This window comes from Pseudophryne corroboree, chromosome 2, assembly GCF_028390025.1.
Source record: "Pseudophryne corroboree isolate aPseCor3 chromosome 2, aPseCor3.hap2, whole genome shotgun sequence".
NCBI classification, from domain to species: Eukaryota; Metazoa; Chordata; class Amphibia; order Anura; family Myobatrachidae; genus Pseudophryne; species Pseudophryne corroboree.
The window spans coordinates 421,665,001-421,682,785 of record NC_086445.1 but is presented as its reverse complement, the minus strand read 5'-3'; the positions used below and the strand labels follow the sequence as shown (position 1 = coordinate 421,682,785).

General features: G+C 44.9%; 1 protein-coding gene across 2 annotated transcripts in view; it reads right to left on the bottom strand.

The window, feature by feature from the left end:
- Positions 1-16,283, bottom strand: part of PRPS2 (phosphoribosyl pyrophosphate synthetase 2) — a 122,382-nt gene extending 106,099 nt beyond the window's left edge. Inside the window, exon 1 of one of the 2 annotated variants that reach the window (XM_063953506.1) lies at positions 15,876-16,283. In XM_063953506.1, coding sequence (XP_063809576.1) covers positions 15,876-15,997 — 122 coding nt within the window. In that variant the 5' untranslated portion in view covers positions 15,998-16,283. The remainder of the gene's footprint in view (positions 1-15,875) is intronic. The other variant, XM_063953507.1, reaches the window with a different exon arrangement.
- Positions 16,284-17,785: the final 1,502 nt, after the last annotated feature.

Below are 17,785 nucleotides of genomic sequence, written 5' to 3'. Positions count from 1 at the left end.
CCTGAGTCGGCACTACCGACGGGGGGACACCACTCATCTGCTCCACCTCCTCCTTGGAGAAGCTTTCCGCTTCAGACATGCCGACACGCACGTACCAACACCCCACACACAGGGATATACCTATAAGGGGACAAATCCCCAACCAGGCCCTTAGGAGAGACAGAGAGAGTATGCCAGCACACACCCAGCGCCAAACTGACACTAGAAAATCCAGACAGCGCTTTTATATTATATAATGCCAATCTTCCCACTCACTGCGCTCCAATGTGTCCCCCTCCTCTTTTTCAGCCCTCTGAAGTGTTCAGCAGGGGAGAGTCCGGGGAGCCAGCGTTCTCTGCAGCCTCTGTGGAGAAAATAGCGCTGGTTAATGCTGAGGGATCAAGCTCCGCCCCCTCCAGCGGCGGGCTTCGGTTCCTCTTCAATTTTAATAAAATGGTGGGGGATCATCTATTTGCTGCCTCCGCAGCCTAATGTGACTTTTTTTGTCCAAAAACGAGGTTTATTGCTGCCCAGGGCGCCCCCCCTGCGCCCTGCACCCATCAGTGCTTTCTGTGTGTGTGTGTGGGAGCAATGGCGCGCAGCTTACCGCTGCGCGCTTTACCTCATGAAGATCTGAAGTCTTCTGCAGCCTTTGACGTCTTCTTGCTTCTCATACTCACCCGGCTTCTATCTTCCGGCTCTGTGAGGAGGACGGCGGCGCGGCTCCGGGACGAACCCCAGGGTGAGACCTGTGTTCCGACTCCCTCTGGAGCTAATGGTGTCCAGTAGCCTAAGAAGCAGAGCCTATCATTTAAGTAGGTCTGCTCCCCTCCCCTCAGTCCCACGATGCAGGGAGCCTGTTGCCAGCAGTGCTCCCTGAAAATAAAAAAACCTAACAATTATTTTTTCCCACAGAAAACTCAGGAGAGCTCTCTGCAGTGCACTCTTCTCCTCTGGGCACAGGATCTAACTGAGGTCTGGAGGAGGGGCATAGAGGGAGGAGCCAGTGCACACCCATACTAAAAGTTCTTTATAGGTGCCCATGTCTCCTGCGGAGCCCGTCTATAAACCATGGTCCTTACGGAGTCCCCAGCATCCTCTAGGACGTAAGAGAAACAAAGTTACATCAGCAGATGACACTGGAATAAGTATCAGGTGGCAGAAGACTGCTGGATTTGATACAGTTGAAGATTATTAAAGAAAGACAAAGGATAAGCACATGAGTGAAGAGGGCCCTGCTCGTGAGAGCTTACAATCTAAAGGGGAGGGGTAGACAGACATGTTTGACACAGATGGGGCACATAGAGAATGTGGAAGAGGCTTAGGATGAGGTTTGGCTGGGTTTGGTGAAGAAGAAGTGGGTCTTGAGAGCCCGTTTGAAGTTTTGTAGAGGTGGAGAGGTAGGGAATTCCAGAGAAGTGGTGCAGCACGTGAAAAATCTTGGAGGTAGGAGTGGGAGATAGTAATCCGTAGGCAGGAGAGTCGGCGAGCATTAGCAGAGCGAAGAATACGGGTGGGAGAGTAAAGGGAGATGTAAATGGGAGAGGAGTGGGTGAGGGCTTTGTAAGAGAATATGAGAAGCTTGAAATGGATTCTTAAAGGGAAGGGGAGCCAGTGAAGGTCTAGTAGGAGAGGAGAGGTAGACGTAGTGCGTTTGGTGAGGAAAATGAGCCGGGCAGCAGCATTGAGGATAGATTGGAGTGGAGAGAAGTGTTTGTCAGGAATGCCAGTCAGGAGATGACCAGTGAGTGGATAAGAGTCTTAGTAGCATCCAGGGTCAGAAAGGGTCTGATCCTGGAAATATTTTTTAGATGAAAACAGCAGGTTTGTGAGAGGTGCTGAATGTGTGGTTTGAAGGAGAGAGAGGAGTCAAGGATTACTCCAAGACAGCGAAATTGGGGGCTAGAGGAGATAGTAGTGCCATCAATAGATAATGAGATTGTAGGAGGTGGTTATGCAGGAGGGAGGGAAGATGATCAGCTAGGTCTTAGACATGTTAAGTTTAAGAAAGCGCTGGGACATCCAGGAAGAGGTAGCAGAGACAGTTGGAGATACTCCACTGCTCTGAGAATACCTACTGATGCAACAGAGCTTCTGAACAGTGCAGGCAGGGTTTAAATGGACGTAAAACAATGCAAATACTTTGATTATTGTTCGGACTACCAGTGTTAGAGAATGTCTACTAGGTTATAATACAGTTAAAAGTGTAATAGTAATTCCTGTATATGAACACCAGTCAATACCCCACCAGAAACAACTTTGGAAGAATTCAGGGTTTACACAATTTAACATTCACACTAACCATTGGCAGCATACTATGCACTCAAGCAAATGTGTGAAGATTGGTCAAAACAAATTTATATATAATGAAATAAATGAAAATTCTCAAGTTTGTAAATGTCATAATCAGTACTGCTTTCACATTGAAAACACGACTCCAACCCGGGACAATGAACACGGGTTGAAGCTCGGTTTAAATGACTTACCCCTTTCACACCGGTGGATGGACTCAGGTTATTCCCTGGTCATCGCTGCTCACACCGGACCTTGGTCTTCTGTGTAACAGCGGATGCTTGCAGATGAGGTTGTCTCCAGGTAGCCCCCAGATTAGCTCCGGGAATATAACTGGTAGCTACCAGGGTTGAAGCCCTGGCAATATGGACCTGTGTAGACTCTTTCATACTGAGCCAGGACCTGGCAGAAACTGGCAATATCCCAGTGTTTCATCTTTCAGTGTGACAGGGGTACAAGTAGTTACTTTATAGCACATAAAAATGAAATGATGGTGCAGAAAAGAAAAAAAAGCTACTATAACGCTTTGCATGTACGGTATTTATGTATGTTAGGAGTATCTTAAAGGTTGACAAAAGTTATTTGAAGCTGCCAAATAGAAGACTGGTCCTGTATACACTTGAGCCGATTTCAGCTCTACTGCAGTATTCAGAACTATTACTTAAAATGAAGTATGCCGAAAATGCTAAATTATACGTTCAGCAGAACACACTAGAAACTAGCATGTACAAAGTGGGTTATGTCTATATAGCTAGCAACTCGTGAACAAATAATAGGAGTAGCCAATTTAAAAAAAAACACCTTTTTATTCAAACAAACAAGTGTAGGACTAAATATTTACAATGAATTATCAGTTTGAAAAAAGAAAGTCTATATATTGCAAGGTTGCACTAGTGTTAAACTAGTCTAATTTTATCTCTCTACAACCATATTGTCACATGTAGATTACAGTGGCAGTAACCTTGTAGTAAGGTCAACTTGCACATTTATTTACATTTATGGAAACGGATGATCAGGAAAAACAGTGGTGTAGTGCATAGCAATTAACATGGCTGCGAAAACCAGATTTGTTTGCTATAAAAGGGGGTACACACGGGAGATTTCTCCAGGAGATGTGTGCTGAGCGATCTATCACAGACCGCTCAGCACACCTCTCCCCCCACTCAACCCAGTGCTGTCGCCGGCACCCCTACACACGGAGGAATGTGTTCATAATTTCTAAGCAATCTAGTCACATTGCTTAGAAATTAAGTGAACATCGCTCCATGTGTGCCCCCCTTAATGCAGAGGTTCTCACACGCAGTCCTCAAGGCAGGTGTGGTATTGAAGGTCGACCACACTTAAGTCAACAGTGTCTAGGTCGACCACTATTGGTAGACAGCAAGTAGGTCGACAGGTCAACATGGTGTTTTTTTTTTAAACTGATGCCGTTTTCGCCGTACAGTGACCGGGAACCCCAATTAGTGCACAGCATTCGCTCGCCATGCTTCGGGCAAGGTTACTGTTCTCAATCGTAGTCCACGTGAATTGTAAAGTAGAAAAAAAAAATGTGAGAAACTCATGTCGACCTTTTGACCTGCCGACCTAGAGACCCAGTCGACCAATAGTGGTCAACCTAGACACTGTCGACCTAGAGAGCGGATACCCTCAAGGCAACCCAACAGTCCAGCTTTTAGGAATATCCATGGCTCAGCACAGATGGTTAAATAAAATGGACTGAGGTGCTAAGTAAGTCACCTGCGGTCAAGCATGGATATACTTAAAAGCTGGACCGTTGGAGTGCCTTGAGGACCACATTTAAAAACAGCTGCTATAGGCAAACCATATATGTACCTGCACACTACATTTGATAAAGTTTCCTAATTTCTCTCAGAATCTTAAAAACATTAAATCGTACGTACAGTAGGTTTCCAGACAATTGAAAATTTAACAGAAAAGGCTATTAAAAAAAAAAAGTAAAATTTCAAGATAGGGAACCATAAGCAAATGTGATTTTTCTTCACCTTATAAGTGCCGCAGTGAAATCCTTAGTGGTTCTTGTTTCTCCAATTTACAAATTAGTAAAAAGTAGGATTCTATAGGCTAAGTGTCAGATGTACTAAGACTTTGGGCAGTATTAAATTGTTTGAAAAGTCAGTTGGGTGTCTGTTTATCCTATCTAATAGACAGGAAAAAACAGACACCCAACCGACTTTTCAAAGAATCGAATATCCCCCGCGAAGTTATAAAGTGGATAGTGATAAACTACCAACCACTCAGCTCCTGTCTTTTTTTGAACACAGCCTGTAACGTGGCAGTTAGGAGCATATTGGCTGGTACTTTATCACTTTTCAAGGCTTTGTACATCTACCCCCATATTCACTGTCAGCTTGGTTCTAAATCAAAACATACAATTACCAACTGACGTAGACAGAGTTTAGCTGTTAAACAAAAAGGGGGGGGGAGGGGGGAAGGAAGAAGAGGGCGACTACAGGCTTTGTTAGGTTCAAACGCAAATAAAGGGTTAAAGAAAATAAAATGCATGGTGGTGTATTCAATAAGTCGGAAACTGCCGTCTTGTCGGAAAGACGGCAGTTTCCGACTGGAAAAGGTCGGAAGGGGTTCCGACCTATTCAATAGGGGCACATTTTTTCCGACAAGTTGGGAAACCCGACTTGTCGGAAAGCAGGTGGATCGGCGGAATAGCCGCTGAACCACCTGCTGCTGTCGGAAACGGGGCCAAATCTGACAGGTTTTGGCCCCCTTTCCGACAAACTTGAGGTGAGGAGACGGGGAGCGCTGCGGCGGGCTACGGGAATAAGAGGTACCTTGATGGCCATCCCCTGGTCAGGCACCTCTCTCCCTGTAGTGTCTCCCCCGCCACCGCAGACATCACCTCCGCCGATCGCCACGCTGCTCCCCCAGCCGCTGCTGTCAGCGCACCCGGCAGCCGCTGACAGCAGCGGCAGGACAGGACACAGGGAACGGCCAAATCAGACAGTCGGATTTGGCCGCTCTTTGAATAGGGGTTGTCGGGTCCATTCCGACAACTGCATGTCAGAATAGACCAGACTCTTATTGAATATACCCCATAGTCTTTTTCTCCAAAACTACAACCAGCCAGGCCTCTCAGACTGGGCTGGTATGGTAAGATTGAGGGAAAAACAACATGGAGTTACCCCTATTTTCCTATAACCAGGATGAACCAGTTATAGCACGGAGACCCACAGCGTGGGGTCCAAAGTCATAACCCCATACTGGTCATCCCAGGGCTAGATCTCCTTAGAAATTTAGGATTTCCTTAAAAAAAAAAAAAAAATGGGGGCTGCTCTGGGAACGACCCCTTGACTCTCAGGACTCCCCACCGGTGATTAGTGCCAGTTAGCAGAAATACAAATCTAACAAAATAGGGGTGGTCCTGCGCACACAGAGCTGAAAGTGTGTACGGTGTAGGTGTAAATCACCCAAATTTAAATTAGATATAAGAAATGGTTATAGGTGCGTATTCCACCTATGAAAGGTTTCTTTTTGACGAGTCTTCACTCAATTCTAGCACCTTATCCATGTGATCATACTAAAAACGTGTACAACTGGAGAAAGGGGGGTGTACCTGAACAATGATACACTCGCAATGATTTATATAAAAGGCTTTCAATTGTCCTCTTTATGACATACTTCCTTTATTTTGCCTCCTATGTCTATAGTAAGGTCTTATCAGAACACACACACTTATAGACAAGTATCCAAAACGTATTTGAAATGTTTAATAAAAAAAAAAAAAAAAACAACAACATACATACACACACACACAGTCCATCTTCACAGCGACGGCATTCAGCGGGACTTGTTCAGCGTAGGAAGAAAGGAAGAGACTAAACTCAAGTCCTTAGGAAGAGACTAAACTCAAGTCCTTACATTTCTTCCTACGCTGAACAAGTCCCGCCGCTGTGAGATGGACTGTTTATACCTTTGGGTACAGGAAGGCACCGGGGCAATAGAAGTTATGAGGTATTGAGTGCCGGTCAGTACTAATAAATAGATATAGAGATAGATAAATAGAGAGATATAGATAGATAGATATATCTCTATCTATCTATCTATCTATCTATCTATCATATATATATATATATATATCTATATATATATATATATATATATATATATATATATATATCTATCTATCTATATATCAAGAATTTATTACTAGTGCCAATATAGTTATCCAGTGAGCAGAAAGTAAGGCAGCAGGGGGCACTTAGCTGCAGAAGGCAATTGGGACTAGTCATACCCAGTTTTAAGGTATCTAGACGACTAGCCGCTCTTGCTCTCCACAGCGAGGGGGTTAAATAATTTAACCAGCAGAACACCCACCTATGGTCAGTCCATTTAAAAAATGGATCCCTTACTTACACAACAGACAGCAACTACTGAGTATGCAATCAGTGAGCTAAGGACCCACATATGTAGGCTAAATAACAATAGTTAAAACAAAAGATTCCGGTGTTTCAAGGAAGGCCTCAGAGAATGGGTATCATTCTGATAAGTGAGCAAGCTGAATTTAGAAAGACCCAGGCCCTGGGCGAATACTTCATTCTCTACTGGCGTGACAAATTGCTGTAAATGCTAAGGCTAATTATAACCAAAACTACTTCCACAAAATTAATACAGTTGATTTACGAGAACTAATACCAGGATTTCAGGTCTGCGCTATTCTTCATTTCCAGTATTTTAGCATATGTGATTTCACTTAAGTTTATAGTGAAAGGTTATTCAGCAACTAAACATATAGGGGAAAATTCAACTGTTTTGGGTGCCATGCTGATTTATGGGGGCCCAACTGAGCAATCCAATTGTTTTGGGTGACCATTAATGATCCCCAAAGCACCAAGTTCAGCCACGTAAAGCAGCTAAACCCTTCTAAAGTCCTTGTTAGGGTGCCCAAAAAGTAGGGACTTTTCACACATTTCTGCTCACCACCTCAGGAGATTGCAAGAAGAAATGGGAGCACACACAGCACTCATGCCCAATCAGAGCATCAATTGAAATACTCCCTCAGGCATCCATGTCGAAACAATTGAATCCGCACCCCCACCAAGACAAATCAGAAAAAAAATATGTACTTTTTTTTGCAGCAATATTTCCATATAGTTGCTAAAGTTAGTTCATACATTAGTTGCGTAAAAAACGATGACAGAGTGGCTGCTTTCATTTAAGTCTTATCACTCATGAACATATGATGTGAAAGACATCTGCTTTTGAAAACACCCATGGTATGGAAAGGGTTAGGTTCATAAATAATAAAGGGGATATCTCTGAATGAATCACAATGATCCACTGACAAATTGCAAGGCACGAAGGAGAAGAGGACTCCAATGGACTAATAGAGTAGCCCTTCCCTCTTGTTTTATGTTTTATTTTTTATTATTAAAACATGGACATACATGTTATTTCCGTCACCACCCCGAATGCTTCTTCACAGCCGTGCGATCGAGTCGGAACTGCGCATGCGTGGCGGCCGCATTGCGCAGGCGCGTCGTTGCCCGGAGACGGCCATCGCCAGGTAGCGACGCTACTAGTGAAGAAAGCGGTCGCAGCGGTGACCGAAGAAGATTGACAGGAGGAAGGCGGATCCGGGCGGCAACTCACCGTTTTTGGGGAGTGGAGAGTCCAACGCAGGCATGTCCAGGCGTTTGGAGGGCAGATGTCTGACGTCAATTCCAGGACCTGCATCACTGGATCGATCGCACAGGGTAAGTAATGCTTACCCTGGTCTTCTTTTACAGGAAAAAGGTTTTGCATAGCAGGGCTAAACAAGCGTTCGCAGCCCTGCTATGCAGAAATACACTCCCCCATAGGTGGCGTCTAGTTGATTGCACAGGCAGCAAAAAGTTGCTCGGAATGACCCCTATGGCACGTTATTAGGCCACTGGAAACATTTATGGGCCGTAAAAAGGGTGCTTAAAGAGAGAGAAAAAAACAAAACTTAATATACACTAAGAGGTAAATTTACAAAGGTAGGAGATTTTTAGAACTGGTGATGTTGCCCATGGCAACCAATCAGATTCTACTTACCATTTATCTAGCTGCTTCTAGCAGATAATAGATATAATCTGATTGGTTGCTATGGGCAACATCACTAGTTCTAAAAATCTCCGACCTTAGTAAATTTCCCCCTAAATGTCAGTTTATTTTTTAAATTGAAAGTAAACCACCCGACATTAACCACTTAACTGACCTTCTATAGGGTTATGAACTTCATAAAAAGCCCATATACAAGACACATGACATGCCTGTATCCCATCTACAGAGCATATTTACTAAGTGTTTTTTCCTTAGAACTGGTGCTGTTGCCCATAGCAACAAGATTCTGCTTAACATTTACCTAGCTGCTTCTAGAAGATACCCAAAATCTGATTGGTTGCTATGGGCAACATCACCAGTTCTAAAAAACTACCACCATAGTAAATTTACCCCTACATATGGTGCTTCAATTGGTGGACCTCTAGAGGCCAGCATCATTTTGTTTTTACTCCTGGCTCCAGCACTTTTGCTAATAACAGTGATGTCTTATCTGTAATTAAACCTGAGCAGCACGCTATCAGTCCAATCCTCTGACTCAAAAGCGGACTCTGCTTTCTAGTAAATCTCCTATAATCCATATACATACAAAATAATGTTGCTAGTAAAAGAAAAATTCCATACGGTCAGTTTTACTGCAGTTGGAACATAAGAAACAGCAAGTTGTGGATATGTGACCTAATGAAAGATTGGTTTTCTAGATATTAGTTTGTAAAGTATGGTTGCGTTATGCCTCGTCCTGTAGACTTCAGTTAAAAGAGTGGCATTTCATACCCTAGTCCTAGTGTATGACTTAAGCTGGGTACACACCTGGAAGACGCGATGATCTAGCGACATCCCAATACAACCACATATTTTGCCCATGTACGAGATGATGACACAACATAGCGTGTGTAGAGAATGCTGGTGCACATCATGTCATCCCATTTGATGTGCAGCACATCAGATGGGATGATGCAATAAACGGTGCGTAAATGTCAGATTGGGAGTATGTACTAAACAATGGTCGTGTAGATGGCTGCAGGTACTGTGACTGTAATACATATAACGTAATGTGTACCCAGCTTTAGGGGGAAATTTATCAAACCTTCTAAAGAGGGCAGGTGGAGAACTTACCCATAGCAACCAGAATATCATTTTATAGACTATGGGTTCTATTCCTGAAGCAGTGTACCAGTGGAGAAGTTGCCCATGGCTACCAGCATTGCATTCTCTAAAGTTATACGTAGCAGCCGATTAGTTGCCATGGGCAACTTCTCCACACTTTTCACTGCTTCATGAATAGACCCCTATATTAAATAAATTATAGCTAGCATCTGATTGGTTGCTATATTCAACAATTTGTTCAAATTATATGGTTTGCTAAATTTCCCATTTAGGGTCTGTGATAAAGCATCAAGGAGAAATGTAATTGTTACTACACTCCTATTAATCCCTTTGCTGCTGAGCTTAGTTCAACAAATTAATCGCTGATCAAATTCCAAGGTGAAGCAGTATACTTTTCTTATTTTTTTGTGATTGAATGAAATGCACAAAATGTGTTGGACTGCTAAAAAAAAAAAAAAAAGCATACCATTATGAATAATAGACAACCTATTGGATCAAACACTGGTACTACTGTGTTTATTGATGCCAGGATATGGGAGATTTGGATATTAAAACACCCATTTCTGGACTTGGCACTTTTAATAGCATAGGGTGTTATTGCCTGGTGATAACTAGAAAATAACTACTAAGAGGACACTGGGGTCAATTCTATTCGGCAACTAAAGAATAGCGCCGGGAATTAGCTCCCGACGCTATTCAATTCAGCTAAAGTTAAGTCGGCGATGTCCCGTTCTCGCCGACTTAACAGGTAGTTTTGTCGGGAGAACGGGCATTCTCCGACTTAACTACCCGGCGCGAGGCTGATTCCCGACAGAATCAGCCTTGCGCCGGCCGCGAGGCAGCACTTTTGTCGGGTTTATTCGCTCATCCCCCGGGGATGAGAGAAGAATTCCCGACAATTGCGGGCAACTAGTAGCAGAATTGAATAGCGTCGGGAGCTAATTCCCGGCGCTATTCTTTAGTTGCCGAATAGAATTGACCCCACTGTTTGAAAAAGGGAACTCTCCTTTTATGCGTCAGGTTGAATGGGGGAAATTGTAACACTTTATCTACAAACAATCAGTCAGCAAAACAATGCTGGGATCCCGACCACCAGAATGCCGGCAGAGGGCCCAGTGCTATTCCCACTCGTGGGTGTCCACAACACCTATAGAGTGGAGATAGAACCTGTGGCAATGCCGCAGCGTGGTGAGCTCGCCCCACCCCGCCGATACCCCAACCCTTATGGAGGCCACCACCATCTGAAAGACCGCACTTCAATAAAAATCAGGTACACCCTTATTTGACAGAGAAGACTGGGTGAGCGGTATTCCCGAAAAGTAAACGTCATAATTTGTGCAGTTTAAGGATGTTCCCTTGGGATTAAACAGGATCAATAGAGAATCAAGGGGGGTACACACAAAGAGATCCGTGTTTAAAATCTAAGCAATCTGACTAGATTGCTCAGATTTTAAGCACGGATCTGCTGTGTGTATGCCCCCCAGCGATAGTGATGAACCTGCCGGTGCTAGATTTCACCTGCATGCAGGCTCAATCTAGCGGGTCGCTCACTTCAGAGCTGTGTGAAGCGCCCCCCCCCTCGCTCAGCACATCGCACTGTGCTGAGCGGGGAGAGATGTGTGCTGAGGGTCTGTGTTAAGATCACTCAGCACACATCTCTCCCGTCAGTACTCCACTTTAACGTATCACTGTATTAGAAATTGGGGGGGGGGGGTCTTTCAAATGAAGGTCCGCTGTTCTGCCAGATGATAGCAAGGGAAACTTGTAGCGGTGTACCACATGTCTTCGTGCATAGCTAGCTAGTTATAAATTCAGAGAAGAATTTTTAAATTGCACATCGCATTTCCCCACAATGCCATACAATGTAAACCTTGTTTTTCAGGTCAGTTGGCTGTCCTTTAAACAAGCTAAGGACATACCAAACTTGAAGTAGTTTGACAAGTCAAACTAAAATTTCATCTTACGGAGGGCTGGGTATTGCCTTTTAAAAAGTCACTGGAGACCACTGCTGGAAAATTTGTAACGCTGAATATCTACCCTGGACAAATCACTATGTCCATGTCTGAAGTTAAACTGAGGAACAGCATACAAGCTAATTTTAAACCAAGGGACAAAAAAATTATTATTATTTTTGCTCTACAACTGTGTGCATACACAAGCAACCACAACCAGAGATCGCATTACTGCATGCACATCCATCAATTTTAGATCAGAATTGCTTGTGTACATGCTAGTCTCATCATATATTCATCTCTACAAATTTAAGGAAATATTTTACTTTCGGATTACTAAACTTTTAAACTATAAGCTCTATGAGCATTAAACAGTCTTCACCAACTCTGAGGTTGTCTCTTAACAAAGAGAACATGTTATTTCTGTTCAATAACATACTGTAGCCTAGTGCCACCATACTCTACAGAACAGGAGTATGATACATGAGGTTTATATCATAACACTGCATAATGTCCAAGCCAGATTGCAATGGGAACAAGTGCTTAGTTTGGCTATATGATCCAGCCATGGCAGACGCTACCATTAGGTGGACCGTGGCAGAAACCTAGGACACCAATGGTTAGGGGCAACTAAAACACTGCACAAGAATGACTGAATGTCACTCGTTGAGTGTTTTCAGTGATCCCACATCTACTGTTCACTCTAGGATTGTGTTGGGTACGGTGCTGATCACTCAGGGGCACATTTTATTTTTTGAAAGGCAAAATTTTGGATGCATTGCTATAATTGAAGTAAACCGTATTTTAATGTGGAAATTGACCACTGCTTATTATTTAAGCTTTATTTTGTATTAAACTATTAGTTCTTCACTAAAGCACATTTTATATTTTAAATATTTATAATTAAATAACATTTTCAGTATTAACAAACATTTACAGTTCTTCAGGTTTAACAAAGCTCCACATAGGACACACAGAGTATACAACTGGTATGTGGTTACATACGTTAGTCCAGCAGGCGGGATGCCGGCTGTCAATCTCTCACCCTCCAGAATGCTGAGTGCTAAGAGTTCCCTTGCAAGCTAGCTGCGCTCTCCACAACGCGGGCTCAGTGGCTCAATAGGATCTATTCTCACTCTATGGGTGTCGTGGACATCCACATGTTGGAACAGGCCAGCTGCTGGCATTTTAACTGCATCCCCTGGTATGCATGGCACCAGTTGTCTATTTAAATATGTGGTGTGAAGGATCTATCTGCTTTACGATGCAACAGTCTGTAGGAGGGGTTCAGATAAAGCGCATCCGGAAAGTATTCACAGCACTTCACTTTTTCCACATTTTGTAATGGAAGCTGTTTCTCGATGTCCGTAATATATCAGAATCAGCTTTATTGGCAAGGTGCACTCGGGTACACTAGGAATTTTTCGCGGTATTATGTTGGGAATGCCACTGGGCTATGGTGTCATGGAAGTTTACAGGGGTATGGTAATTCAAAGATAGCATTGTGATCAGTTTTTTCTCGCTCACATTTATCCAGAACCAAATAAGGGTTTTACAGATTATGCAGTTGGACATAAGAAGTCAATAAAGGAGGTGTAGTAGTGAAAAAAATAGTAGAATAAAGCCCTAGCTGCATATGAGCTTACAGTCTACAGATGATACTGTATATGGGGGTCATTCTGAGTTGATCATAGCTGTGCTAAATTGAGCACAGCTACAATCATTCACACGGACATGCGGGGGGACGTCCAGCACAGGGCTAGTCTGCCCCCATGTCAGTGCCGCCCCCCCCCCCCCCCCCCCCCCCGCAGAAGTGCAAAGGCATCGCACAGCCCGCCCCCCCCAGCGGTCTGGCAACGCCTGCGTTGGCCGGACCGCTCCCCCTAAACGGCGGCGTCCAGCCCCCTCCCGCCCAGCGACCGCATCTGCCTCAGAGGCGATCGCTAGGAAACGACGGCTGCCATGCGCCGGCGTACTGCGGCGCCGTCGCATGCACAGTTCCGACCCGATCGGGTCGGAATGACCCCCTTGAATATAAGCTTTTTAGCTAATGTATGAAGTTAAACCTTTCCATATTCCTACAGGCAATTTCTAATGCTTAAATGTGATTTATTTGCTTTTGAAAAATCATGTTGATTTAAGACTGCCTCCAAAACTCCACATTCTTTTCCCAACTATTCTTTAGTGTTATGTTGTTCACTGGCTAAACAGCATTTCAATGCTACTCAAATATATGTCAAGACAAGAAATACCTGCAAGTAAAACTGGTTTGAAAAATAGGTCCGACCCAGTTTTAAACAGCATGTTCGACCCAGGTTGTTCCCAAGGCTGTCCCTTTCACACTGCACCTTTGTGCTACTGCCGGTTCTTGGATATGACATCATCCGCCGCTCCATAGGCTTTCAATGGGACTCTGGTCACCCATTTACACTCTGCCGTTACCTGGTAGCTACCACAGTCTGATTTCCGGGTAAATGGACCCAGGTTATTTGTTTGGGTCCCTTTTCCACTGAGCCGCTACTTGGGCTGACCTGGCAATAGCCCGGTTATTGAGTACCGTGCAAATAAACAATGACTATGATAGTGCAAATCTAGTTTTGATATAGATATTGTGGCACTCACAAAAAAATGTGGAAGCTTTAGGCCAGAGAGACCCTTTTTTCAGGGGTATTGTAACTACCAGACCGTCAAAGACTGGGGGAGATTTGAAAAGTATAGAGATGTGTGTTAGCTTCTGTTATTAGCTCTGGTTGGGGAGTGCACCAGGATTTTGGGGGTCACTAGCATAGCTGGAGGGTGGGCTGCCAGTCACTACAGGATGTAGTTAATATCGTGGCGGTCAGAATACAGACACTGGGATCCAAACTGCTGCGCCAGGACTATTCCCACTCATGGGTGTGAACGACACCCATAGAGTGGGAATAGAACCTGTAGCAAGCGCAGTGAGCCACCTAGCCAGCAGCGTGGAGGGGTGGTCTTCAGTATGCCGAATTTCGGGATCCCTGCGCACATTATACCGGCACCGGAATCCCGACACCCGGCATACCGACAGCTATTCTCCCTCGCGGGGGTCCACGACCCCCCTGGAGGGAGAATAAAATAGTGTGGCGAGCGTAGCACGCCACCGTGCCCACAGCGTGGCGAGCGCGCAAGAGGCTCCTTAGCGTCGCCACGCTGTCGGTATGCTGGCAGTCGGGCTCCCGGCACCGGTATGCTGGTCGCCGAGCGCCGGCATACCGTACTACACCCGTGTGGAGAGCGCAGAGAGCAAGAAAGTTGCTTTCTAGTGCTTTACAGACACCGGCTAAACTGACCGCCAGGATCACAGCCTGCCAGTATTCCACCCCTAACCCGGTCACTTCATACTCCTTTATAAATGCTGATGAGGATATTCGAGTCTCACAGACACAGGATATGACCATGTAATCATTCTAAAAGCAAACATCTCCCATATGCATCTTCATAGTTGCTCCAGATCATGTGAATCAGTTATTTCAGCATTTTAGTGGAAGATAGAATCACTGAAGGACCATGGAATCATGTGTTTTTACTACAAACATTAGCGAGGCCTGGGTTTTTCAACTAATAAAATTGATTCTGGACAAGCTGATAATAGAAACCAATGCTTTGTTATGATAAAACTGCAGTAGTGGAAACTTACCAAATAACATTTTCTATTATTATGGTTAACATTGGATAACGTATCATCCTGAATACAATTAAAAAACAGCACTTTGTCAAACTGTATTCAAATTTCCACAATAATGCAATGTTAATATATTACCAGTGTTAGCCTTTGCTATATACTTGAATAAAAGTTTTTCCCTTTTTTAGTGTTCTTAATTTCTAAACTGATCCCAGTAACTGGATACACAGTCCTGATGAACAGAAGACAGACGAGTAAAATATACACTACAGTATATTAAGATGATCACACATCTCAGAAGGTTGAGTTCGACCAGTAACAGATATATCCCCGGGGGGTGTAGGAGACAAACTCCAGCATAATAGTAAATTTTAATCGGTGACCAACCCATGGAACCATGGCATAGACTATGTTCTCTAACTAATAGGATCATTAATATAACGTGAGATACGATCAGTATGATAGCCCCTGCACAGAGTGATCTACTGCCCCCAGCCAGACAAAACCGGTATAATGACTCCCAGCTATGGACATATAGCATTTATTTGTGTCACAACAAAAGAAGCCATGTGAAGCATGAGACCCGCATTGTCTAATCCCTTAGAACATAGAGCGGGAGGAGTACAGATGACCTCCCAATGCGCACACATGTACGACATGCTAAGGCCAATGTGACTGCCGGTGCATGGCCATTTTACCACGTCTAGCCGGACACATTATATACACTGAGGCTGGGCATGCTGATGCAATGATATGTGCATTACTGGAGCTGCAGGACCCCGTGTGCCCACAACATGTGCTGCTGCTTCCTGGTGCTGCATGTGCCCGCCGGGCGCTCTCACCTGGTCTCCTGGTTGCTGAACTTCTTGGTGACCACCTTGCCCAGCTCCAGCCCGAGCCGGTCCGCCACCTTCTGGGAGAGATCCTGGTGGGAGCTGCCGCTGAAGAGCACGATGTTAGGCATGGCGACGAGGTGCAGACACCGGGCTGCGGAGTGAGGAGAGCACCCTGAGCACGCCGGTGGCAGAGGAGGAGGCGGGAGCCGGAGCTGCGCTGCTGCTGCTGGTGACAGGGACACGGAATCTCTGTGCGATTTCCTCTCTTCCCTCCTGCTATCAGGGCGCAGAGGCAGACCGCGGTGTCATGTGGCTGCCGTGGAGGCGCCGGCGATGGTGGGAGGGGGATTTGCTGCTGCTCTGGGAGGAAGTGATGGCAGCGTGTCCTGTTTTAGGGCTGGGCCTCCCCTCTCTCCCCTCCCAGGACCCAATCTCCGCCTCGGTGAGAAGGAAACAGCAGACCTGTGGTGTTGTGTATACAAGCTTCAGCACCCTTGGTCTTGGTGTAGTAACAATGAACATTGTCCTACAGTACATACAGCAAGATTTATCAAGCCTTGGTGAGTGATAAATTGCACAGTGATAAAGTACCAACCAATCAGCCCCCAACTGTCATGTTACAGGATGTGTTTTAAAAATGAGTTAGGAGCTGGTTGGTTGGTACTTTATCACCATGCAATTTATCACTCTCCAAGGCTTGATAAATCTTGGCCTCAGTGCTATGCTTACCATATATTCTTAGTGATGCAGGGCTAAGCGCATGCCTGTGTTTGGAGTGTATGTTGCGTGAATTTGCAATGCACATGCTCAGAAAATTGTCTCACACAATAGCGTCAATGGGGGTCATTCCGAGTTGATCGCTCGCTGCCGATTTTCGCAGCACATTGGTCAGGTAAAAAAAAGGAAAACTGCGCATGCGTATGCGCACGTGCGTCGTACGGGCATAAAGAGCATCGCTGCTGTGCACTGGATCTAGCGTAGATTCCATTCGCACAGCCGATCACAAGGAGATTGACAGGAAGAAGGAGTCTATGGGTGTCAACTGACCGTTTTCTGGGAGTGTTTGGGAAAAACGCAGGCGTGTCCAGGCGTTTTTTTGCTGCAATCATCGCACAGAATAAGTAACTACAGGGCTGGTCTTGTTTTGCACAAAATGTTTTTGTACCACTCGGCTGCACAGTTGTTCGCACACTTGCAAAGCGAAAATACACTCCTCTGTGGGCGGCGACTATGCGTTTGCACATCTGCTAAAAGTAGCTAGCGAGCGATCAACGCGGAATGAGCCCCTATGAACAGGTGTACTTTTGAGATCAAGGGGTGACAGTTTACAAACCATCAATGGTCGGAGGCCAGTGGTGAGTGTTTTCACCATTGATGGCAAAGTCTGGGGGTGAAACTCAAATGCATTTTGCGTATGCGCGGACACTAAGGGGGATATCCAATTAGCCCCGTTTTTTTACCGGGGCTAATTGTCCCGCCGGGGGCTATCCAATTAGCCCCGATAAGCTGCGGCATGCGAAAACAGAATCCTTGCAAACAGCCCCGTTTTTGTCCGAAAACGGGGCTGTTTCACCCTAAAACACACAGGTTTCACTGAACCTGTGTGTTTTCGGGAAAAAAAGGTTTTTTTTTACACACGATTTAACAGGATAGCCTGTAAAAAAAAAATCGGTGAAACATCGGAAAAAAGTCAGATAAACGGCCGAAAATGTCTGTTTTTCGGACCCGATGTTTTAACGGGGATAATTGTGTCAAAGTCAGAAAAATATCACGCTACACGTTGCCATATATTTACCTCATGCGCGTGCCTGCTGCACGTGCACATTCTCTCCCGTGCGTGCGGATATACGCAGCCGCGTGATGGCGCCTCGGCCATGCGCTCGAGCGCGTGGTATGTGCATTTACGGTAGAGTTTG